General features: G+C 41.5%; 1 protein-coding gene across 4 annotated transcripts in view; it reads left to right on the forward strand.

Annotated features, from left to right (window-relative positions):
* Positions 1–27,341, forward strand: part of taok3a (TAO kinase 3a) — a gene marked incomplete at its 3' end in the record, with an annotated part of 65,022 nt that overhangs the window by 23,601 nt on the left and 14,080 nt on the right. For all 4 annotated transcript variants that reach the window (XM_084551227.1, XM_084551229.1, XM_084551228.1 and 1 more), the window contains exons 2-11: positions 5,005–5,124; positions 12,956–13,186; positions 15,908–15,979; positions 16,698–16,799; positions 17,060–17,105; positions 18,404–18,500; positions 19,949–20,062; positions 20,918–21,009; positions 21,258–21,351; positions 23,623–23,704. In XM_084551227.1, coding sequence (XP_084407353.1) covers positions 13,055–13,186; positions 15,908–15,979; positions 16,698–16,799; positions 17,060–17,105; positions 18,404–18,500; positions 19,949–20,062; positions 20,918–21,009; positions 21,258–21,351; positions 23,623–23,704 — 831 coding nt within the window. In that variant the 5' untranslated portion in view covers positions 5,005–5,124; positions 12,956–13,054. The remainder of the gene's footprint in view (positions 1–5,004; positions 5,125–12,955; positions 13,187–15,907; positions 15,980–16,697; positions 16,800–17,059; positions 17,106–18,403; positions 18,501–19,948; positions 20,063–20,917; positions 21,010–21,257; positions 21,352–23,622; positions 23,705–27,341) is intronic.

Below are 27,341 nucleotides of genomic sequence, written 5' to 3' on the forward strand. Positions count from 1 at the left end.
CGGCTTTATTTAAAGCAGCTATGTCACTACGGGACAGGGTTTAAAGCACACCTACCTCCAGCGTGACTCATCAGAAGCCCACTCCAGTCATCATCACCCACACTGGGGAGTCATTCAGATTTACATTTGGAAATACTGAACGTCTGAGCAATGAGCCGCCTAAACTCCATCAATGACGCTGAGACAGGTGAAGAATTGTAATCGGTTGCGCTTTAAGTGTACACGTTCATTCAGATCACAGTTACTACTACTATTTTCTTAGATTTTTTTTGTTTATTAAAGAATTTCTTACATAATGTCTTATTCAGCAATACTTTCATGGCACATAATTCTCCAGATTCCCATCCAGGAAGAGATAATTGTGCTGCAGCTAGTTTAACGTCATTTTTATAACCCTTGGAGGTGTAAAATCTAAAACCGAAAGGGGCCGGAGATTGGCCGATGTCCATATTTGACACCCTTCGTCACATTCGGCTCGATAGACTGACTGATCAGCCTCTCTCTCCGAAAGCCGTTCTGCTGGATTGTTATGCCCTGTTTAAACGGTTTGTTTTGCCAAGTTGTGTCTCAGAAATTGACGACTCGTGACTCAGGATTTATGATTCATACCAGAGTGTGTCATGTTCTGTAACAGGAGGAGGAACGGCGAGTAAGAGGTGGATATCAGGATTTTTATTATTATTATTATTAGCCTGATGCACCCACAGACCTTGTCAGAAAACCTGTGGTGCAGCGTGTTAGAGATGTTGTCACGCTAAACTCAGGACATTTTCTTGTCCTTAACCCTTAAAGCTTTGGAAGACGTTAGAGCATTTCTACTGCTGTTGAGCACTGACCGATTAAGGGCTTTAAAATCCGTTGGTTTTCTGTGAAAAACTCACATGTGCACATGTTATTCATGGTTCTAACAACTCTTAGTAGACATTGCAGAAGCTGTACATGGTCTGGCTCTTAACCACAAGGCCACTAGTGACCCTATTTAAGCTCTATCTATTTACGTGGCCATTGTGGCCTTACTCATATCAGACATGCAAGAACATAGTATTAATAAAACTTACTGAAGAGGCAAAATATACCACAGCCTATACCAGCTGTCATTGGGGCGAGAGGTGAGGTACACCCTGGACAGGTCGCCTAGTGCAGGGCTAACGCAAGAGTAGACAGACAACCAAAATAATCACAAGCAACACGAGTCAGTTCCTTGAAACAGAAAGAAGATATAAAGAAAAGAACTCTGGCTTTATGCAAAGAGCATGATACGTGCATTTCCAGGTGTGTGCTGAAAACATCGTCCTTGATTTTAACGTTTGATCGGTGCAGAGTTTTGAAGGCCGAGAAGAGCCTCTATGTCCCAGTAGTGACATCTTACTAATACTCACTAATAATTGGTGCACTATTAGGGTTTCTACAATAAAATACATCCTATTTTGACATTTTAAACTGTCCTCAAACCTTAGTATTAGGGCTGAACGATTTGGAAAAATTATCTAATTGCGATTTTTTTCCCCCCAATATTGCGATTTAATATGCGATTTTTTTTTTTTTATTTTTTATTTTATCCTCTTTTTTCCCAACAAAACATAATGAATGATTTAAATATGAACAACACAATATTGGATACATTTAGTGTAAAATGTTCTTTCTTTCTTAAATTAAAAGATGTATGACTTGAAATAAATGACATTTTTATTTAACTGCTCATTACAGAAACATCTGTGGCTTTGCCACTCTACATTTAAAGGGAAACTACTGTTTTTTACAACCTGGACCTTATTTCTAGCATAAAATATCATCGTTTACTCACCAATATCACTTTTGTTTCATTTGCACTTGTTCAGGAGATAATTAGATCAGCGTATATCCATACAGCGGGAGTGGCCAGGGCATCGAAACGCAGCCTCTAAATAACTGCAGCGAAACTCGTTCATTCCGCCAATACTTTGTTATGATACGCTCGTGCTATTCCGCTGAGTCCGGAGTTACGTGTTAACTCATATCTTCTGACCTGGACGATGTCGTCTCTGAGCGGCGCACGCACCCGCGACGGTCGGTTTGTTTACCAGTAATTTGCTGCTGCTATGGTTCGTCCACAACCTCAGAGTCGGACAAATATTCGGCCGTGTTGAAAAAAACTAGCAGTAGCAGATTATAGGTAAACAAGCCGACCGTCGCGGGTGCGTGCGCCGCTCAGAGACGACATCGTCCAGGTCAGAAGACATCGTCTGCGTCGGTCGCGTTATGTGACCACCTTGTAATCGCGCAAGTTGCGGTTAGAAAATCGCGTTTTATCATATCGCGATATTATCGCAAATGCAATTAATCGTTCAGCCCTACTTAGTATCAACAACAGCAGGATTATCATGCATGTCATTGAGATTGGGCCAGAACGATCGTTTTTTCGTTGAATAATCGGCAAGTTATTATTTATTATTTATAACTGTGAAAACAATGGCACTCTACCATTTTTTTAGCATTCAAAATGAATGCACAAAACAAAAACTGTGCATACTGTAAATATCTGTGCCACAATTTCATGTTCCCTGACTGTTTTGATGCCAAACTGAAAGTCTAAGAACAAACAAGTAGGCTGAAATTGTCCTCCCCATGAAGACGAACTTGAACGTGTGACACACAAACACACCCTGGATATTTCCCCCTTTTCACACTCTTTAGACCGTCTATCTATATCCGTCCATTGTTGGTTGGTCATAAATGCCAAGCAGGGTGGAGCGAGCGAGGAGGAGGAGGAGGAGGAGAAGTGCAGCCACAACTTTCCCAGAGGCTCATGCAAGCGTCAGTTTGTGTTATAAATCATTCAGGGACACTCAGAAGGGGCACAATACATTTTTATCCCTCTTCTCCCATCCCTCCATCCTCTCACCCTCTTTTATTATTGAATGTGGTTCCTCTGAGCGTCCAATCTGCCACTCGGCACCATCGAAAGAGAGAGGAGGAGGAAGTCGTTCAGAGGGTTAACCAACATGATGAGGAAGAGGGAAAAAAAAAAAATCCAGTTTGATTATGCTCAATGAAAAGGTCACAGGGTCATTTATGTACCTGATAGTGGAGCTTCCTGATTGTCATGTTGCAGACAATGGTTGTTTTCTCACCGGTCTTGTAAATGCTGGCGTGCGTAGTCGAGGGCCGGGTCGTGCTCACTGGTGAAAGCTTCTCACAACCTGCTCGTTGAAACGAAACACAGGCCAGTAGCTGACAGCGCTCTGCTGTCAGAACAACTCCCTCAGATTCAAGTGCATGTGTGGATACGCTGTGCGACACCGTGAAAGCAAAATATTGTGTTTGTGCTTGCTTGTGGGTGTGCGTGCGAAAGCTTGTTTGTCCAGAGTGTGTGTAGTGTCCTTGAACTCGTGTATCTGGAAGAAGAAGAAGAGAAAAGGATATGTTTTGGTGTAAACAGGAGGCGGTTGTCTTGTATAAAACGTCCAGACATTTAGTTGGGAATGATGTCCTCTCTGTGCTGCACCATGTCTGGGATATAAATATAGACGAGTAGCTGTTGAATATTAGTTAGTGCTGGGCGGTATGACCAAAAATTTATATCACGGTATTTTTCAAAATTATATCGGTTTCACAGTATTTGACGGTATTTTTTTTTTTTTTTCAAGCACGACTGGGTGTTAACCTTATTTCCTAATAATTTAGAGAATAATTACTGCAGTAAATTGGCTTGGAATGACATATTTTACTGTCATGAGGAGTGAATATTATAGAAAAACATTAATGTCCACACTAGTATTAATGAAGTGAAGGAATCAAAATGCAGTGGTCCCCCTAGCAAACGCGTCTTTGAGTGACATCTGACTCGTGCTTTCTCCCGCAGTGCTACCCTTACCTGCAGACGTGGATGACGCAGATCGTAGTTTCGTACATTCCTGATATTCCAGGACATGCTTGCGGCTGAGGTGGTGAAGTAAATTGCTCGTGCTGCCGCCTGCGGCTACAACTTTAGCCCGACAACGTTTGCAGAATATTGTTTTTTGATCTACGTCGGATTTTTTAAAGCCGAAGAACTTCCAAACAACAGACACGGCTCCTCTTTTCGGTACAAGTTCTTCTGTTTCATTTACTCGTTCTGTAACTTCAGTTTTAGAACCGTGTTGATCCATTTTGTTCACCTCTCGACACAGGCTGTGCTCTCATATGCTGCTTGTTTGGTGTAACTGCAAAACAGCCCCCTCTCAAACAATGTCCGGCGGCGCGACGTTCCGCAGCTCTGCGTTCCCAACGTTTTGTGCGCTACTCACCGGTATTGGGGTATATGAAAAATTCATATCATTAAAAAAAAAAAAAAACACCGGTATACCGCCCAGCACTAATATTAGTTATTAACTTGAAGGTGATTCTTAGATCTTACTATTAATAAAGGCATCAACATTTTATCTTCCCCCATTTAGCAGCAGTATAAACTGATCACACTTCCTCTAAACTCCTTGTTTTTGTTTATTGTTTCTGAAGCTGCTGATGAAATAAGGGATCACTGCTGTGTGCATCCCAGAGTTGTTGAGAGGATAATAACTGACAATCATTGAAGAGATTTTTTTTATTGGCTGTTGAGTCATTCCACCATCTGCTGTTGTGAAATTTAAAAAGCTTTCCCCCTCTTGTTTGTACCGGTCTAACGTGACCATCCTCATTTGCTTCTCTTGTTTTACGAGCAACGCAACAAACCTTTGTGCTGTAAGGTATAAAATGTTTAAAATGCAGTCCAGATGCTTGTGGAGTCTTTGGTTTGGTGCTATCTCATTATAAAGGAATGGGAAACTAATATTTTAGGCATTTATTAGGTATTTGTAGAAGAAGAACTCGCAGCTGAAATCTGCACCGGACCACGACTTAAAAACTGCTGGATCAAAAATAGACTAAATGTTTTTTTCCTTTCATTGTTTAGTACAGATAATATCAAAAATGTTGAGATTATAATGAGCGTAACTTAACATGTAGCCTGCTCGTCTCATCCTGTTTTTGTTTCGTCTACACTCGCAGGTGCAGTGTTATTCCAGTCATGAGGAGATCTGGCAAAAAGACAGCTCTGGACTTGAACTGAGGACAGAGAGAAAGGGAGACAGAGGCTAATCTGAAATCCACTTTACACATTTCCCACAGGTATGTTATGCACAACCAACCTGGGCCCAGTTTAGTAGAGTAAATACATTTCTGTGTGTGCGTGTGTGTCAAAGTCCTCTTCGTCTTAAGGTTTGTCACAGCACCGGGAGCATTGAAATCTTTCTGCCGTGACGTTTCTCTGATGTACAGAGCAGTTAACAAACATTGTGTCACAAACCAAACAGGCAATGTTTTTCTACCCTTTACTGTTTTGTTCTAAATTTGTCTGTGTTCTCCAGCCCAGATCATTTAGAACCAACATTTTTTTTTAAGCTGTACATTACTTTTAATTTATTGTTAAAGTTCTTTCTGTTCTTAGCCCTGTGTTGTTATGAAATATCTTTCTTTAATGTTTTTGTTGGAGGTTGTTTCGATCAGGCGTCCTAGACTTTACTCGTTGAAGAAAGCCCGAGGTTTTGTCTGTGGTTTGGAGTCTTTTACGCATTGAGCAATAATGTAAATCTTTTTGTCAATTTGTCAGCGAGAGAGAGAGCCAACAGCAATCATCCGACTCAGTGGAAATTACTCTGTGCCGTGGGCAAAGCTTGCTGCTCAGTCACACCCTGATTTGGTGAAGAGCTCGCGGGGGAATGGGTGTGGGAGAGGGGAACGTTTTGGGCTGAAGAATGAAGCTCCAGGCAAATATCTGGACTTACCTTTGCTTTCACACGCGTGAACCTGAGATCAGAGAAGTGTGAAGTTCAGATCGGACACAGTTTCATAATTAAAACCATCAGAAACCTAGCTTTAGATGGATGGCTATGTGCACTGAGGAAATCCCAGTTAGAGGTTCCACTGATAAGAATTAAGCCCGTCTCATTTGGACTTTTAACTTGTCTAGTCATCGCCGTACAACCTGGCGTTCTGCGTTTTAAATAAACTTCTGTATTATTCTCACAGTAACCAAGTAGACCCATTTAGTGTCGTGCAGGAGGCAGACTAGGGACCAAGCACTGTGGTGGGATGTGAGGCTCATATTAGTGCAGCGATTTTCAGTTTTTCATGAGAGTTTCTTCCTTGCTGTCTACCTTAACACACAAGCACACACAACACTCCAAAGCCCTAAGCCTGCTGTCTGTAATGTCATGAAAGGAGTTGAGGGAACGGGATTATTATTATTATTATTATTACGTAATGCTAATTCTTTCTCTCTTACACACACACATACACACCCTATGCTCACACAATGTGTCAGCGCACAAGTTGGTGGATTTACCCCTTCCTTTTTTTTGTTTCCGATTAGAGCTGGTGATTTGAATCCCAGTAAGAATTCCCACAGTCTGTCTAATTCCTGTTCCTGTCTAAAGCTGGGAGGGGGGTCGGTAAGCAGCTAAACCCCCTGGTTATACACACACACACACACACATATAAACAGACATGCACATATGGACACTGATGTATTAGCCCAAATATATTTGTATGTGTATACTGTACATTTGTACATATTAATACACGCGACTTCAGATGGTTTCACTTCACATCTGTTTGCTATAGAATGCAAGCAGACCTTGGACAGCGAGTACAAAATGAATCATAAGAAATATGTGCTTTTACTTTTAAAATGATGATTAAATAGAAGGGAAGAGAAATGAAATCATAGTTTAAGTTACAACTGAAGGAGTCATGACTCAAGAAAAGACGAAATGGATCCACGTAGCAAATGGCCACAGCGGAGGAAACGGGTATTTCTGTGAAGATTCTTTCTATGATCCCAATATTTTTTTTATGTTGAACATTTTATTGAAGTTTAACAGACAAATAATACAGACAGGGAGAGATTGATTCACTCAATCAAGGACCCATCAAGGCTAGAAATGTTACTCCCCTAAATTTTTGTAAACGAGTATAAAAACAAATGTCGCACAAAGGAAAAACAGCACATAAACCACCACACTGATACTTTTTAATTGATAAGCCGCGCTATAAATCATAGACAGCACTGCATTATCAAGGTGACCGTTAACTTACAGACAGCCAGTCAGTAAAAGGGCTCCAAGTAAACGTATATATTGATCCAGTTTGTCCAGTAGGGAGTATGTCACCCTCTCATAAGCAGCTAGCCGTGCCATTGTTGTAGTCCATTCTTCATAAGGAGGTGGGTATTTTCTCCTCCAGTGTCTTAATAGTATCCGTTCAGCTGTTGTATGATAATGCCAAAATAATCCATCTTTTCTGATAATACGAAAGATCACTGTCCTCAAGTTCAGTGGTCGATTCCCAAAATAGACAATTTTGCGGAGATTTGGAACTTTTTATGCAGGACTTCAAAAATAATCTGATGGATGTTGTTCCACCAGTCCTTAAGTACTGGACATGTCCATAGTATATGTAGTATAGAGGCACCGTTCCCGTCACATCTCCAGCAATCTATGATCCCAATTTAAATTCGGGTAGCCTGGTCGTTACCATCCTACGTCTGGCACGGAGTCTGGCCAGATTGCACTTCCGCGGTTCGCGTGTAACCGCGCCAATCAGCGAACAGTTGAGTGATGACGCGGAACTCGCCTGCCGAGTTGCTTGTAGTCCAGCGAAGCTTGTAGTTCAACAGCACAGCAACAATGGCGACGGAGGAAGAGACGCTAGAAGCCATCCGCGAAGTTGTCTCAACTCTCGAGAGCATCACGGAATTAAAACCAGAACAAGAGGCTTGTCTTGTCAATTTTATAAACGGCGAGGACGTCGTAGCTCTCCTTCCAACTGGCTTTGGGAAAAGTTTGATTTATTTAACTGGAAGCGGAAGTGGTAAGTGTAAGAGCCTGAACTCCGGCGCACAATATACGTCATTACCAAACGTTGCTGATTGGTTAAGGGAACTCCAATGATTTTAAACCTCAAAATAAGCATCCGCCCATTACGGAGACAGATTCCTATTACATTGGGCCAGACTAACGTGCCAGACCGAAATCAAATTTCGGGCGGAAACGTAGGATGGTAACGACCAGGCTAAAATTCAGGCATGGTTAGTTAAAAATGTTTTGTATTGGAATTGTTTTTCCACATAAAAAGACATCTACCTAAATCAGTATTTACTATTAACATTTCTGAGGTGATCTGTATATTATCTATCATTACATATAATTGGCACAAGAGTAGACAATGTGATGTCGCGTTGAAACATTTCCGCTGAAGCGCGTGTAGAGCCCCATCCACCAGCTTGACGGTCCTGTACCGACATGCTGGCACATCAATTAGTCATAGCAACACCAACAGGGGGCCTCGGGGTGGACGGGTGCATGTGTTCATTTGCGTGTTTCTGCTTGCATGTTTCCTGTGTAAGAAGGTTCAACTCTGGCTCAGATTCAACATGCATGTTGCATGTGTGTGTGTGTGAAACCATTAGAGAAGAAGAAGAAGAAGAATACGTTCGTTAGATCTTGCAAATAACTGCACGATTGACAATTGAAGTAAAAGTTATGTGGGAACATTGTAAGAAACTGTAAACGTCAGCTATGAAGACGTTTGGTGCAAATCCTTTAATTTGTTAAAGCACATTGAGTCCTACTGTGTTTTAGCTCTGCGTATTAGCATAAAACCTGTAATCCTTTCAACACATTTATTTTTATGATCTACAGTTTATTGTATATAGCAAATCCTTTGGCATCATTATGCACCGCCATGGTAACCTACCCCCCCTTACTCACTCGTGCATCCGTGCAGGGCGCAGTATTTCCTGCACACCCACCCACACATACAGTATGTACAGTGTGTGTAGCGGCGCACATGTAGGAAAGAATTCACTTACAACAAGCATTTAATCTGTCTAAGCCATTCGCCTAATCAGCTCTCTCAGAACAATACCATTCATAGATTCCACCGTGACTGCACACGCACACAAACCCAGAGCGGACTGTCCAAACGCGAGTCTTCGCCGGGCTAGTAGCGGCTTTAACGAGCCCCCGTGTGTTACAACCTGTTGTCGCCGCGTTGCATCACTTGACACATCTTAGGAGAGGAAAGGAGTAAGAGGAGGAGGAGGAGGAAGAAGAGTGGAAAAGAGGATGTGAGTGAGGTGTGTAGTCTCTGGAGTGATCACATGGCTTCAGTGTTTCGTTTGTTCCATTTTTATCCGTCTTTCACCCGTCTACTGACTCTTTCCATCATTGAGGTTTAGATCTGCTTTCAAAGCTCCATCACAGGGGGGTTTAAGCTCGCTCGCTCGCTCTCAGTAGGTGTTTGCTCCTCTCTCCGTCTGTTGAACCTTCCCTCTCTCCCTAACTTTCTTAATCTTGTTTCTTCATGGTTTTATTATTTTGTAATATTTTCCGTCTTTTCTAATTTTCTGGTAATGAAACGTGGATAGTCATTCTGTGTGTTTGTGTGTGTCTGTGTTAGAGAGAGCCAGTGCTGTGATGGGGTTGAGATGGAGGTTGTGTCAGGTTTTATTTTGGTACCTATCCCGAGATCCTAAGCAGGAGAGATGAGAGACAGACGGGGCTGATGCAACCAGGAGACACACAGACAAACACACACACACACGAACCCACACAGGTTCACGTTGTAGGTCAGTAGCAGACGACACAATGAGGGGGGGAAAAAAGGAAAACCCACACAAGCTCACACAGATATACAGCCTGACGAGCCAGACCCACGTTAAATGTAGGGTCTGGGCACTCTCCATAGACGGGGCTCAACCGGAGGCGGTGGGATAAACGGTTGTCTTTCAAACTCCCTCTCCGCGCAATAGGATAGCGCTACAACCAATCAGAGCAACGAAGAAGGTGACGTAGTCAGAGCGACGGAAAAGAGAGTTCCTTGCATGTGTTGTGGAAAAAACTTATCCTAATAGATATTAAATAGTTCTTGTTGCATCCTGTTTTTTTCGCCTACAGGTTGAGTTTCTCCTGCATTAATCATTTTTAAGCTGTGGATCAAACTTTTGCCGTATCCGGTTGGCAAAACTCCAAATACATCCTTCTTCTGTAAGAACGACCTCAGTGCAGTTTCTTGTTCTTTTCTCAGAGAAAAGCTTAACTTCAAGTCTTTCAGAGCGGCGGCCAAAGCCGATTGGAAAGAAAGTTGTTCGCTAGCAGCAGCCATCGCTCTGGTAGTTCTAGCAGGACGGGGAATTCACGCGTAATTCACGGAGCTTATGGTCGCAGGTCAGTCGTCATCATGTTAAGCCCGCCCACGGACTCGTGATTGGCCCGGTCCATCTTGGACTTTTCGAAATCTCAAGTCAACGGAGAATAACTAGACTGACCCTGGAAACAAATGTAATTTGCTGCCGCTAGGGGCGCGTCTAGATTCTTGGCTAACAGATATACACAGCTACATGTAAACACAAACGTATAGTACATTCAAATAAGGCAGTGTATGGTTTTCTTTTATTGCCTTATTTTTAAGCCTGTCTGATTGTGTTCAGTCGTGGTTTTACATCAAAATTAATTTAACCTAAACATTAATAAAACAGCAGGGTACTGGTTAATTTATGAATACTGGAAAAAGACCACAAATATATCTGCAGGATCACACAAAGAATCTAAAGATGATAAACCGTTTATATTGAACCCTTTTGTCACCATGTCACCTTTAGACTCTTGGTTTCACATACAGTTAAACTGCTATACTGCACACAGTCCATTCATCATTCGTCACAGCTTTATAATAGACACGGGGGAACTCGGCTTAGTGTTTCATGCTTCTCAGAAGAGCCACTACATCCAACAGATGCCTTAAGGTAATAGGCTTGTGAGCCTGCATATGTGATCTTTTCTCATGTAAGCGTGAAGCCACGCTTGTTGTTTATGTGAAACCTTTATGTACTTGTGTCTAAGCATGTTCTGCAGCGTTCTGAGAGGGAAAAAAATCAAAGCTAAATGCCATGGAATTGATTTTAGTCCTCCTCCTGACTCTCCCAATGCTGAGATGTTAGAGGAGCTTTGTAAACAGCAGCTGTATAAAGAAGGTTAGAAGAAGATGGATAGATAACAAATAACTAGAATCCCATGAGCAATGCACAATTGTTTTAAAGTGGTTTAGAACTTTTGTTTTGTACAGGTGTTGATGTCAAGGCAAGTTTGTATTCAGAATAGTACCAGAAATCTATAATTGGTTTTATTTACTGTGAAATGGCAAAACATTACCACGACAGTGACACTCAGAATGATGTAATTGACCTATGGCTAAACCACGCCCCCTCCACTCACTCGGACAAACGATCAACATTCGATGACAGGCGCTATGGCAACTTTCACAGAAAGAGACATTTGTCAGGAGGCTATCGGTGATTTTTGGAGTCAGAAGTGACCAAAAGGGTCTACACTATGCGTTGGAAGGTTATATTAATGGCGTTATCATTGTTCGTGATGTTATACAGATACATTAATGAAGTTAAGCTCCAAAAGTTAACGTTAGTATAACTAGAGCCCTTTGGACAACAGCTAACAATCATGTACGAATTGCCAAAGTACAAAAACTACATAACAGGCAAATTAACTCTGAGGAAACGAAGTGAAATGATGTACAACGCAGCTAGAAGCTAACATAAGGCTAGTCTAATGTTTTCTAATGTTACGTTACGTTAGACATGTTAAAGATAACGTTGAAATACGTTGTTGACTGACCTTTGAACAGATGTAGACGTCTTTGTTGATTTTATTCACGTTTAGTTGGTGGTGTGGTCTTCCACATAACTTAATCCAGAGCAGACACTTCTCTCGGTTGAGATATGGCTTTGGAAAGGGTAAAAAAATAGACGCCGTCGTCGCCCAGCCTCTCGGGATACCTAGTATCGGAGTTGCAGGTACCCCATGCACACCGTTTGACCATTTTAAACTTAAAATGTCACGAAAAAAACATATAAAAACATATAAAAACGAACGAAAACTGACTAACTGCAATGCATTTCAATGGACGTGGAAGCAGAGAATGTCCGAGTGTATTGGGTTAGCTATGCGCACTGTGATTGGGGGCATGGTTTAGCCATAGGTCAGTTGAGTCACTAGAGAGCTGATTTTACTGTACCTAAAGTAAATTCACACAAAATCTGAAGGCGGCCATGTTTTTTTGCATATGGTGCCACTGAACAGAGGAACACAGGACTTTGCCTTTAAGGATGATATTTTTGGAGTGGGTGTGATGACTTAGATTCCCTTTAAGAGCAGAGGATTAGGATGATGCTGATGCTTAGTGTCTCGGCCTTGCTGTCTGTGTGTCTCGCTGCCTCTGCCTGTATGTCAGCTTCCTCTGTGTGGGGCCGACCTTTTGGAGCCAGATTTGCTCGCTGCATCTGGCTGATGTGCACAGAGATTTCATGGTAGACAGAAAAAAAAAAGGGGAGAGAGAGAAGGAGAGACACTGGAATCAGAGAGATGTGTATAGTGTGTGTGTGACTGTGTGTGCTGAATGTGCAGCCAAGCTAACTGGAGCAGGGTGTCCAGAATGCCTGGCTGCAGCGTTGCGATGCAGAAACATCCAGCTTTAATGTATGTCTGCACGCACACATCGACGACGACGCTCACACTGTGTGGATGTGTCGAAATGATGCATCGGTGACTCAGCTTCAGCTGTCAAGCATGTGTGTGTTTCTGTGTATGTAAGTGTGGACTTGGATCAGCAGCAGGACTAGACGGCTAGTCGGCATCACATGATAATGACACACAAATGCACACTCCCAAAGAAAGTCTAACAGACATTATAAACTATAAACGCACATGTACGTAAAATGTCGCCTAACATTTGATCAAACAATGTCTGGATGTTCCCAGGTCTCAGTGTTTGTATGTGTGTACATGCAAGGAAACAAATGCCTCGTCCTGTGCGAGGAGCAGCAGTTAATACGCGATCAGTTCACCGTTTGCCTTCTTGACTTTTTTTTCTTTCTTTCTCCAAGGTCTAGCTGGCCAATGCCGGGCCCGTCGGGGATATCTGGTGGCGGCAGTAGCGTGTACGTGAGCGTGATCCCCGGCGCCTAGCCCATGTCCAGCCCATAATGCCGTCATCCACGCGGAAAGGAGTGCCGAAGGACCCCGAGGTGGCCGACCTCTTCTTCAAAGATGACCCAGAGGACGTCTTCTGCGACCTGCACGAGATCGGACATGGCAGCTTTGGGGCAGTATACTTTGTGAGTTTCGGTTCCCGTTTCTTTGCACTTCGGCGCGGAGACTCTTTTAAAGACCTTGACCAAGTTTTGAACCCAGATTTAAGGACTTAATCTGAACTGGAATTAACCGCTCAGCAGACGCCCCCTGTTGAACAGATTTCAGTTTCTATTCTAGAGTATGACTGCATCTTTAAGGCATTACTGAGATGACACGGTGAGACAGTCGGTAGTGGTTTGAGTTGAGGGGCCAGATCATTTAAAAAGTCATATTACCACTTTTAGCCCCCATACTACATGATGATGATTATTAATGTGCAAATGTAGATTTAATTTCACATCTTAACTACCGTACATATCGCTGTATTGACTGTGATTTGTACGTGCTGTAAATGCAATCTTCACGATGGCTCTTTGAATGCAATTAAGCGGAGACAGATCCTCTCCTCTCTTCACTTTCTCTGCAGCCTTTCTTATTAATCTCATCATCACTAATTACTCATCAAGCCTTTGATTCTGCGCGGAGGAGGGATGAAAGCATGCTGCATCTCCTCTCCTCTCCTCTCCTCTCCTCTCCTCTCCTCTCCTCGTCTCTCCTCCAGATGCAGGGCTAGGGGCGATAAGCCTCATCCTTCCCTCGTAAGACAGCTGTTCTCTTGGTGCAGAAAAACAGAAGAGTTGTCGATAGAGGGGCAGGATTTTCTTGGCTGCCAGGGCGCCTATCCCTTCTATCCCGTGTCACTGACACACACACATACGCACACACACACACACACAACTCCAGTACATCACTAGTAGCCCTGGTGCTCATGTCCGTCTGCCTCTAGTGTGTGTCTAAATCCTGCCCTAATGCCAGAGCTGTGCTCACTGACACACTTACGCTGTCTACATTACAACTGGCACACAGCTAGCTGTTAGCCAGAGCAGCTTTAGTTAATGTGGGTTGTTTTTTGTTTTTTTTTTCAGATAAAGATGCACATTATCTGTACCTCCAGTCATAGTTTCGCCAACAGAGACCTCATAGGTTCAGGTTCAGGTTACTTTATTGGTACCCATAGGTAAACTAGGTTTACAGTCTAAGAGGCAGGACATCCTTTACACTTATAGACCACCACATGACATACACCACACAAACCATGGAACATACAGTATAGAACAAATAAAACAGACTGTAGATCATGGTTAACAACATGTTACATAAGACATATAGACAGACAGTACAAACATAGATTAAAAACATGACATAAAACACGTGTTAAAAACATACAATAGATGCTAGTGCATGACCCAAAGTGCTTGTGCGTTATGTGCAAGTAATCTATAGTTTGTTCAACAGAGTGATCGCAGCTGGGACAAAACTGTTTTTAAATCTTGTAGTCCTACATCTAGGGACTATTAGCCTCCGTCCGGAAGGAAGATACTGGAATTCCCTATTCAATGGGTGTAGGCTATCTTCTAAGATGGCCAAAGCTACCTCATACTTAATCATAGGTGCTGTATTTAACAGCTTTAACACAATGTTGAATTCACATATCTTTTCGGAGAATTAGAATTATAAATTGTTACCTGGAAAAACATTGTGAGTGAATGAAATACTTATTTCAGCCCTGAACCGTCTCTGAAGGTTTCATCTAACACACCCCAGTAACCTCCACCTTGATTACACGTGATCTGAGATATGAGAAAAGAGTTAAGCTTATAATTAATAGTGGTTCACATGCACATATCAATAAAGTGTGTAAATCAGAGCTCTTCTCCTCTGAATAGTAGTAGTAACTGGAAATGATGTCCAACCTTTGAGACATAAATGCTTCTAGTAGCAAAGCTGGATAGGATAACTACAGGTTAAGTGCATGGTATTGTTACTGTTTATGCATGCATAGTTAAATATATTCATACAGCTGTATTTTAATTTATAGTTTGTGTGTGAAGACCATGTTCATTATAGAAGAGAACAAGAATAAATCCCTTGCTGCCGTATGCTGGCCCACCAATAAGGGCTTTAAGCACACCAGTATAATGCACATAAACGTATCAGAGTATTCTAATTACTGATGCACCTCCTGCTTACTGAATGTAATGACAATTAGCATGAATATAGTTAAATATTTTAACGTTACATGATTTTTATTTCCCCCACTATATATATATATATATAAACAGCTGTACTCTACCACAGAGGAGGACATCTATTATGCATGAAGCGAAGGGCAATCACAGGGATCAAATTAATCTGGAAAAAAGTCAAATGGGAATACTGTGTTGCCTGCTGCTACTGTAATTCCATTTGAATCTCAACATGAAATTCCCGTTCATTTGTAAGTGGGATGAAGCTGAGATAAGGGCTTAGGCTGAGCCCGTGTCCCCGAGGACTAATGCCTCGGAGGTTAACGCCGTGGCTTGAACGTGAGGACGCCGATGTGGGGAGACAACGCAAACGTTAACAGTGGCCGTTGGTAAACCGTTCAGCACTCACCTGCACGTGTTGTAATGTGGTGGAAATGTTTATTATTATGTTATAATATAGTACTATACTGTTGTAATGTTTTTATTTCTTCTAGCTCTCTTTTTATAGTGTGTTATGCAAATCTGTATTTATTACTTTATTGATGCCAGGTTCTATTTATAGAGCTTGATGGCCAGGAGAAGGAAACAGGAAGAAGTCCTGTGGGAGGATTACTCTGGAGCTGTTTTTGCTAAAGTATCTTAAATTTCATGACTTTGATCGATTGTTGTCTCTTTCAGGCCCGTAACTCCTACTCCAACGAGGTGGTGGCCATCAAAAAGATGTCCTATAATGGCAAGCAGACTACCGAAGTAAGAAAGACTGTCACACATAGGAGCATTCACAAGCCACACGGCCGTAGAACCATAAAACACTAGAGGTCAAGCTGGTATCCGGGTCGCCTAAGCTAACGCTCAAAATGCATGCCCAACATTACGTCATTCTCACTGCTGTTTACCACAAAGCTCAACGCTACCGTGCAAAAAAACTGTGAGCTTTCACGTGCTATGGTTAACTGCTCAAAAGGAACAAAAAATAAAGTGGATGCAAATGCACCAGCGGAAAAGCTTTAAGCGTGCACGTGTGTACCGCTGCGCCAAGTAAACTGCTTAAAATATTTAGCCACAAGGGTATTTCAGAAGGCATCCCAGCTTGCACTTCAGCTGAACTCGAGCCCACATCTCTGTGGTTTAATAAACCTTCTTCTTTTTTATAAGCCACTGAGTGATGGTTTTATGGGACGGCTCTCGCATGACATTGTCAGACCGTTTCTAACCAGCTGAGGCAGAGGGCTAGCTTTCAATCTGTGAAGTATTTATGTTGGTTCGCTGCTATAAAAACCTCCCATGTGTGTCAGGTTACAATAGTAAGATATGTGTAAAAGCCATGACGTCCGTGTGAGTGGACGCTAGTGAGAGGACAGACGTGCCAATATCAAAGTCCCAACAACGGCCACTCATACGATACCTCGATTCTAACCATGTACCTGTCGTGTATAACCATCTGTGTTGTCTGAATTTGTTTTGGCAGAAGTGGCAGGACATCATTAAGGAAGTCAAGTTTTTGGTACAGCTGCGACACCCAAACACAATCGAATACAAAGGCTGCTACTTGAAAGACAACACTGCCTGGGTTAGTGGATCCTTCTCTGCATCTTTTGTTCTAGTTCAGCCCTTGTTTTTCCTCTTTCTCTTTATTTCTTTTCGCATCCCACTGTCTCGTGTTTCCCTCCTGCCTACTCCTATGTACATGTTCCCATTGCAGTCTTCAACAGTTTTCTCAAACTTGACCAAAAGCTTTGTATCAGTATTTTTTTATGAAAGAGACTGCACACTGCTTGAATAATTGGTCATTCAGTCTTTTTGTTCAGCTGTGGCTGTGTTCTGTTTCAGCTGGTGATGGAGTACTGCCTGGGCTCTGCATCAGATTTACTAGAGGGTAAGTTCATTAATGTTTAAATGTGCACCCGCATTCTGACTTTTTATAATTATTGAACAACTGTATTGTCCATATCAGCATGTTAATCTTAATATTTTCCCCGGGAAGACAATGAGAAGAAATATTTGGATTTAGACAAGAAATATGGATCAGACAAATGAGATATAGCGTGTTAATTTGAGAGAGTCTTTAGGCTAAGCTATGCTAACAGATGTATAGTTGGAACTCGCAGGAAGAAATACATAGTTCATAAATGTTATATGAGCACGTAGCTGCTAAATTCCTCCAGTTTGAGGTTGTGATACAGTCACACGTGTACTTAGTATTCTCTGTTAGGTTAAAGAAACTCCTCATCTTTATTGAAAGTTTTTGTTTCTGGTTTAAATAGTTTGTCCTCTAAAGCCACCCCCATGAAAAGCCACGTTTACCTTGGTTTAGTTTAGCTGCTAGTTAGCGAACTTTGACCATGAACATTAGTCCAGATGGCTGTTTTGACCATCGCGAGTTTTTGCTAGACTAACAGACATGAGGAACTACCTTCTATCAGATGACCACATTCGTGTTTTAAAACCCCTAACACCTCATGTTCTCTGTTCGTTTCCTGTGGTTGTTTGTTACATTTTGAAAGCTTGCTAAAGTTTTGATGTGATTGCATGCTTAGGTTGAATCTCTGCAACTGTCAGATTAATTATAAAATGCGGTCTGTGGCTGTGTGATTTAAATAACTACGGGTTAGGGGTTTGAATTAACTATTCATACAGGTGGAAAACCATATCTGTGTCACTGTGTTTGTTTCAGTGTCAAGCTGCACTATTTTTGTAAAATAATATTTTTTTCCTTATTTTAAAAGCTTCAACCTGGTGAACTGTTCACCCTCTGACCATCCCTAACATAAAGCTGATGTGTTATTTTAAGCACCTATGTGTGCACTCACAAGTGACGTAGAGTACACAGTCGTGTCAGTTGGCCCTTCTCTGTTTTTGGGACTGTAGTCTTTATGTAATTTCTCTTTCATGTGACCTCTTGCCTTGACATAGTTGCAACAGCTCACTCATAGCTCAGCTTAGGATAGCCTATAACTCCTCACATGTTATCTATATTGTATGTAAGGGAGAGTAACATGCTGCTGTGTATCAACAGATTAAATTAATCTTAATTACTAAAACCATGAAGTTGTATAGTACCTCATCTATACAGCATCTTTAATTTATCGTTAATTTGCCTTTGTATGTACATTTTTCAGTTGAAGTCTTTAAAATGTTCCTACTAATTTCCTCTGTACGTATTTCCCTCCCAAGTTCACAAGAAGCCACTCCAAGAGATGGAAATCGCTGCCATTACCCACGGTGCCTTGTTAGGACTGGCTTACCTACATTCCCATAATATGATTCACAGGTGAGGCAGTTCAGTTCAGGCATTTCCTAACAGGAATTTATTGGGAAACTTGGCAAAAACATGATAAGATTAGTGGATACGCTCGGGCTCTTCTTTTATTATACCACACTGCCATGCTAATTAAGCTGTAAAACTAAGACGGACATCCAATAATGGCTCTGTATTTTTTACTAATCTGTATCATCACAGGTTTTATGTGAATCTATCAACATTTATTACCAGTGTCTTATTTGTCACCGTTGAAAGGAATATCAGGTCCATATCACATTTGATGGAGACTAATTGGTGTCATATTTAAAGGGGAACTACTGTTTTTTACAACCTGGACCTTATTTCTGGCATATAATACGATGGTTTACTCACCCATATAACTTTGGTGTCATTTGGAGTCGTTTGGAAGATATTTAGCTGCAGTGGAGCGCTGCGTATAGTGGGAGTGATCGGGGCAACGAATCGCAGCCTCTAAATAACGCGTTATCTGCCGTGAAACTCGTTCATTTCACCGATATTTTGTTATGATACGCTAGTGCTATTCCCTGTTGAGTCCAGAGTTACCTGTTACCTATTCGCGGACGTGCGGCGGTTTGTTGTTCTTTGTCCAGCTGTTCCTCTCTCTGCCTCCACATCCTCCTTTCAACGAGCTCCTCATCTGTATACTCTGGCTCAAAACGGTGAGGACGTCCATCATAAACAAAGCCGTCGTCCACAACCTCAGAACAATATTAAGCCATGTTGCAAAAAAAAAAAACAACTAGCAGTAGCAAACAACGGTAAACAAGACGACCATCGCAGGTGAGTGCGGCGCTCAGAGATGACATCATCCAGGTCAGAGGTTAGTAGGTCAATCTACAGACCCTGGATCATAGACATATATAGATAGACGCGCCATTGACTGTGGAGGGACGTGCCTAAAGCGCCGCCATCTTGGTACAGGGCTCGCAGAGGCAGCGGTGCATGAACATACGAAGGAAAGAGGTACTCCTCAATCTCAAAGTAGAATTATTCGCCGCTCTAGTAGACGGCAGCGCTCAATGACGCGTCTATCTATATATGTCTATGCCCTGGATGATGATAACAGGTAACTCCAGACTCAACGGGGAATAGCACTAGCGTGTCATAACAAAATATTGGTGAAATGAACACGTTTCGGGCCAGATGCATTATTTAGAGGCTGCATTTCGGTGCCCCTATATGGATATACGAGGCGCTCTGCTGGAACTAAAATGACACCAAAGTTATAAGGGTGAGTAAATGATTGTATTATATGATAGAAAGTCCAGGTTGTAAAAAACAGTAGTTCCCCTTTAACATTTTGGCTGTGTTGTATAATATTACATCATATATAGTTGATCGGTACAAATGCACAATGCATAACAGACTCTGTGTCCCGTCTTCCATGTATGCATCTTCTCGTCGTGTCCTTATCATCTGCGTCTCTCTTTTTCCAGAGATGTGAAAGCTGGTAACATCCTGCTGACTGAGCTGGGCCAAGTCAAACTGGCCGACTTTGGCTCTGCCTCCATTGCCTCACCTGCCAACTCCTTTGTGGGAACACCTTACTGGTCAGTACAGACAAGGCCAGACTCAACACAGCAGGCAACACAGGACTTAGTGTTCTTTTAAGATCAACATGACCTGGAATATTTTGTCTTCAGGATTTGCTATCTGTTGCATAGAAATTGCAAAATTCTTCAGCAGCTTCTTTTGACAGTTAAAGTATTGCCCTAGATGTCTTTGCAGACCTAGTTACATTAATGTGATGCAGTTTTACATGTGCCTTAATGAGCAGCGACTCACCTTTGCACAGATGTCACAATTTCCCTAAATTCATGAGAAAGTATTCATTTTGAGAGAAGGAGTTAAATGTGCCGCAGCCTGTGAGACGAGTGACAACAATTTCCCTTATTCATGTTATTAGTTTTCAATCCACTGCTGGTCTCTTTCAGTCACGGCATCCCTCCTAGTACATCTCTTGAAGTCTCTGTCTGAATGACAAAAACATGATGAAGTAACGTCACATATTCAGTGTCTGTGATTTACGTCCCAGGACAAGCAATCTCTTATGTGTTGTCACAGACTGGAGATGCTGTAATGCACTCCGGTGTCTCTTACAAAGCAACCGCCAGCTCTACTTCACCGACGAAAATATTCACTCACGTGATTTTGGCAGCTTTTGGGATGAGTGAATTCATCACATAAACAGCTGTACTCGTAGTCACACGCACACAAGTTGTCGCACAACGCGTTTATAGAAACACACACATATTCCAAAAACTGAGCTGCTATCACAGCATACCAGAGTCTTTAAAAGCTCAGAGGAGCTTAGCAGATTAACATTTTCATGGATTTTTTTCCCCCCTTACTTAAGAAAGTCTGTGTGTGCGCGTGTGTGTGTGTGTGTGTCTCTCTCCCTTCAGGATGGCCCCAGAAGTGATCCTAGCCATGGACGAGGGTCAGTACGAGGGGAAAGTGGACATCTGGTCCCTGGGGATCACCTGTATTGAACTTGGTGAGCATACACCTAAACACTGGTCAAAAAACAGAATACTTTTATTGGCGCATATGATCAGAAAGTCAACACACCTAATCTGTTAAAAAATTAATCATAAAACAAAGAAATTCGACCTAATTAGTTTTCACATGCTTTTTAATACTCCTCCCCCGTCTGCCTTGTTTAAGGAGAAGCTGATTGGTCATTGTGAAAATTAAGGAAGTGAAACATCTCTGTTGAACTGTCTCTGACTTTCTGTATTTTAGCGGAGCGTAAACCACCCCTGTTCAACATGAACGCCATGAGTGCCTTATATCACATCGCCCAGAACGACTCCCCCACGCTGCATTCCAGTGACTGGTGAGTCGAAGACCCAATGTTTATCCCCAAATATGACTTTTTTTATTTTTTATTTTTTGTTTTTTGTAAACCTCTTAATTAAAACTAAAACATACTCTTGACAGAATGATTTGTAGTTCTTAAGTTGAATAGAAAATGTATTCATAAAAACATAAAACAGTCTCCCTTCAACTGTGAAAATTAATCTGATCTGGGTTAAGTCAGTGTTAGACATCCCTGTGTTAATCTGCATGACCTGTGATCCCTGCAACAGGCCTTGCGCAAGGTCACACTCTTAAGTCTCTTATGTAATTATCTGGGAAAGCTCTACCAAAGAAATACTGTGCAACTACTCACATCGTTTCCGCTCGCCTATAATAAGGCATATTTTAATATATATCCACATCAAAACTGCAAAACTGCAGCACTGTGATTATACTTTTATTATTCTTGTTGTTAGCCTGCCATGCTAACTAACATAGTCCTCCATACACACGATGAGTTATTCTAAATGTAATGTGGGAAAAAAAAAAACATCCTGCGTTATTTTATGCAGCTTTCAACCTCGTAGCTCATGACTGTGTTTGCTAATAGATTCTCAAGGGACTGTCCTCGCAGACATCAAAAGCAATTTCATTTGGACGAGCAGGTTTTAAACAGCTCTCGGCTGTTTTTTTTTTTGCAACACCATCCCATCCAACGTTGTAAGAAAAAGCACTTTTTATTTATCCCTCAAGACCGGCCGTTCTCTCTGATATTATCAGGAAATTTGACATTTTTCATGATTGGTCCAGCTAATAAAACAAGAAACTCTTGAGTGAAATTTTTGATTTTTCTTCATAAATCAATAAAACATTTTTACTTTTCTTAATATCAGGGCTAATAAGGTTGTACTTCAAGAACATTTATTATTCTATAAATAAATGATTCCGGCTTCTTAAAGAGTAAATGCTTACGCAATACCCTTGCTTTATCACATTTTTATATTCTCAACTAACAAGTCAGTATCGCCTGTACACATACTTTACAATATTATTCATACGGAGAGCAGATAATTATTCCATACACAGTGTTATATTGACGCTAATTACTTTCATGGTATTTTACATGAATATGGGCTCAGTGGAGGACGTGGAGGAAACATAGGGATATAGTATAAATTAAGATAAACTTGGGCTCAGCAGGAAATGAGATTAATATTCAGCAGTATGCGTGCACAGAGAGGAAGATGATCTAAATTGGTTAAAAAAAGCAACAAACACACTTTTGTTTTGTTTTTTATAGTGGAAACCTGATGTTAACTTCATGGTTTACAGTTGTTTTGTATTTAACCTGTATGTCTGTCACACCATCACTAACATGGTCCTGGGCATGCAGAGTTGTTCTGATGTTGGTTCATCGTGATATCTTGCAAGAACCTGTCTCTTTGGCTTAGCTTTTCAGGAGTAGCTTTGTTATTTACCTACCTCAGTGCAGCATGTAGGCATCAGTGGGTTTATTTTGGATTTCACTCAGTTTCTAAAACAAATGTCAAGTTTTAAGCGTTTAAAAAAAGCACATGTATTGTGAGAAGGTCATCAGAAACATTGGGGCGAGTTTGAGTCTTTCACAGTCTACGACTCCGCACGGAGAAACGCCTGTTGTAAAATTAGCATTGGTTTCTAGCATCGCGCTGAGGTGAGCGGTTGTGTGGGACGGACAACGCGGGGTTGTGGTATTTTTGGAGGAGCTCCAGCGGCCCGAGGCGTTAGCAACATCCCGCCAGATGAGACGAGTAGAGACATCGGCTCCGTAGTGTTCAATGCACAAACACAAGACCATTATGGGCACGCTGGCATGCCATACAACAAGTGCACATGTGGGCTAAGGTTGAGATTGAGCTAGGTAGTAGACTGGTTCTAATCTGATGCATTTACTGAACCTACAGTTTATGAATATCCTGAATATAATAACCCAGCCTTCTTTATCTTAATAAACCATAGCAGCAACCCAAACATATCACGGCTATATTTATAGATCAGAGTTAGATCACAGCTCCAGTGGCCTATATATTTATTGCTCTACATTTTTACCTAATCCTTATATGGTGCGTGTAGTTGGGGCTGCACTCAGAGATTACATAGGATTGTTCTGGTTCAAGTCACTGATATGATAAACCCAGCCGAACAGGAGAGATTACTGCTCCTTACATGTTAAACATTAACTGACCGTAGGTGTGACCGAATGCAGTCTTATCTTTATATTGTCACTGAAGGTAATTCTTGACCTCCATTCACTGTCGTCCTCACCCAGGTCTGACCCCTTCCGGAGCTTTGTTGACTACTGCCTACTGAAAATTCCTCAGGACAGACCCTCGTCAGGGGAGCTGCTACGAGTGAGTGGGCTCTCTCTCTGTAATCTTTCCAGCTGTAACCTCACTTCCTGCCTCAGTCAGTCCCTCAGCCGTGAGGATGAGTCACTCCCACCCACCCACGGCTTCCTAATACGCAAGCATCGACACAGTGTCTTCTTCAAACACAGGAATCAAGCACCCCGCTGGGAATGATCCCTTCGTCAGAGTTCTGCTTCCTGTGTTTGGGCCTCAGTAGAGCTTAAGTGTGTTAGGGTCCAAGTGATGAGGGTTTTAAAAAAAAAAAAAAACAGTTCCATTTTATTGTTTTATTTTGTTTTTCTCATAAAATGTTTAAAATTAGAAAGCACTGATGAATTTCCTTTTAATGTTATTCTTAATGCGCCTTCAAGCTACACATTTACCCGCAGTCAAAGACAAAATGAGCTCAGTCTTCATCATGACGGTTATTTTTAGCCATCGTGTCACTGAAAGCCCATAAATAATTCTCCAGAAACACAATGAACATACGTGACGTTAATCTGTGAACGTTCAATGGGCTTCCCTGTAACTGACGAGCTGATCTTTTTGTTTGTGAGACCAACAGGTAATCCTATTGGCTCACTTAGAGTTTAACGTTCTTGGTGATCATGCTCAGGGGGTGAAGAGGGCGCCAGGAGGAATTTTCACACCTGTCTCACTAGAAGGGAGGATGAGGGGAACGTGTGAGGTTAGGTAGCGGTTAAATAAAGGGCTCCGGACTGTCGCCTGGATAGGATAGGATAGGATCAAGGTTTTTACTTGAATTCTCTCTTCCCAACACTCCTGACCCAAAAAAAAAAAAAAAAACATTAAAGAGGGATAAGTACCAAGCAGACTGAGTGTCGAAGTGGCTGCTTTATAGTGAATGGTTTGGGGGGCGAGGGTGTTAGTTTATGATTAATACCCCACTTTCTCCTCTCAGACGCACACACACAAATGTACACATTCCTTTGAGGGCACTCGTACACACACACACACACACACACACACACACACGGGCTCACACCACTCCAAGCTCTTTAAAGGGAAAATCAGGTCACTAATCTGCAGGCCGTGAGCTATCAGTGTTCTGGCTTCAGGTTAAATTCACTCTCTCTCCCTGTATACCTCTCCCTCAGTTATATTAGTTATATAAATAATGAAATAACCGCTCAGTGACCTCCTCTCAACAGTACCCGACGTTTTACTCCCTTCAACAGTTAAAAATAACTAGTAGTGTTGTTTGGCTTTAGGTCTGTTTTTTAATCCTATAAATGAACTCGCTATCCACAGACATCTCCGGTGCAAAATCACTTCCCCAGAGCACAAGGGGATGTGCTCAAGAAGTTTTTTTGTCTGATTGACAGTCTAAAACTTGAACACAACAGAGAAAAATATCAAGGATGGCAGGTCATCTTGTTTCACCTCGTTTCTTGTCCAATGCTAAGCTAAACTAACCAGCATTAAGCATTTTTGCGTACGTAAGAATGGTTTCAACATTCACAATATTCAGAAAACTGTTTAGTACTGAGTGTACACCAATAAATAAATAATTACATGTGGTTAGAAATCCATTTCACATTCAAATCGGTCACGCTTAGAAGAGTAAATCTGCGAGGAAGGATCAGTGCTTCTGGTAGAAGCCGGGGACGGTAGGTGCCGTAGAAATGCTGTCACTTCTTCTCCACACTAACCTCATAATGAGAAGGACTCCTGGAGATAAGTTCTCGCCGATCGATGGGACGGGGGTGGCAGCCGCCCACACGTTCTGTTGTAGGTCCATCAGAAAACGGGACAAATCACTCTCATCTCTATTTTCAGAGTGTGATGTCATTCCCCTGTGTCCTTACTAACCTATTACACCAGCATCTGTCACATGGAGAGGAAGGTGTGCAGAGTGAGAGAGGGGGCTAAAAATAGATCTGATATATATATTCATACAATATATATATATATGTTTTAGTCAAGTACTCGTAGGTTGCATACATTTCATCCTTTTAAGCACTCAATATTTTATGAATGAGAGTGACTAAGGGGAGGTGTGAATATGTGTGTGTGGTGAAGCTCTGGGGAGAAAAATGTTCTCATCTAATTTTATTTATGTCCTTCATTCATGCACACGTAACCCCTCATTCTCACCTACAACCCACCCACTAGCTCCACCCACTCTGACCTGCTGGTTATGTAATGCAACTAATTACATAAATGTGTGATGCCCCAACCTCCAAATTACACCCTTATTAAATTACAGATGCTCTTCTTCTTACACCAGAAGTGGTCAGGCTGAGCGACGCGACCTAGATGAGTTTTATAAATTAGTATAGTGTAAAACTGTGTTTCAAAATCTTACTCTATAATCGTATTTATATATAAAGACAAGCTGATTTTGTAATTATAATATTCTAGGAATTAACTTTCTTGCTTTAGAAACTGGACTTTCTTGGAAAGAACTTAAAGAGCTGCCTAAAAGTATTTGTACTTCTCTGAATTTTCTACATTTCTGCATAAAAACGACTCAGAACTTCAGCAGTTTTTCAAACAAGTTCTGAAAGCAGACAAACAGAAATATTTTGCTACATATTTATTTATTTATTTAAGGAAAATTGGCTAATATTACTATATGTGAGGAGCAAAGGTAAGAGGGTTCAAAGTCTCTAACAACGCACATTCCAGCTTCAGAACTTCAGAACCCATCCATGAAACACGGGGGGCGGTAATGCCCTCGAATCAATCAGTTCATGCGAGGAAACCCACCAACGTCTCAGAACTGAAGCGGTTCTGTATTAAAGAATGGAATAAAATTCCTCCAGGCTGCTGTAGCCGCCTTGTGCAGCAAGGTTTGTTTGTTTTGTGTTCTCTGTGTGGCTGCTGTCAGGACTTGTGTGAAAATCCACTCATGTTTTGAGTCATTTCTATGCAGAAATGTATAAAATTCTGAGGGATGCATATACTTTTCACCGGCACTGTATATTGTGGCCAACAGATGTAGTACTGCTCTACCAATTTAGCTTTTTTCTTTCCAGAATTGTAGTGTTAATGGGTCCTCTAATAAACTTAGAAAGTACAGAATGAAATACCGTTATCTCTTAATTCAATATCAGTATATTTCTTAATGGCTGTTTGTGTTTAATAATATGATTTAATTGGATTCCTCATTAACTAAGGCAAATGCATTTCATATGTTTATTGTAATGAAAAGGATTAAGAGTATTTATGGAAATCAATTTTATGGCTGATCTCAGATCCCAGGGAGTGAGTGTACTTGAGGATGTGGAGTGCTGGGACTCCTAGGACGGGTTGAGCAACCTGCAGGCGCCCTCTAGTGATCGACGCAGCCGTGGTGCTCAGTGAAATAAAACAATGGCTAGAAGATGACCGTTCAGTCTCGAAGTGTAGCACTGAAAAGTCCTTTAAGGCGATTTATGGGACATGCCAGCAAAAAGCTTTAAAGTCATGTTTATTGTTTGCTGTTAATCTTCACTTTCTTTGAAACACACACTAAAAATGGAACAAAAAAATGAGCCTTAGCATTAAATGTATAAAGCCAAAGCTAAATTGTAATTCATTCAGATGAGATTTATTATATAAACCCAATTTTGTAAAAAAAAACTACCTCTGATCCGACTAAAGGACTTCTTGTGTCCCTCTGTTTCTTTCTCCA

The sequence above is a fragment of the Chelon labrosus genome, assembly GCF_963514085.1.
Source record: "Chelon labrosus genome assembly, chromosome: 9".
Lineage (NCBI taxonomy): Eukaryota > Metazoa > Chordata > Actinopteri > Mugiliformes > Mugilidae > Chelon > Chelon labrosus.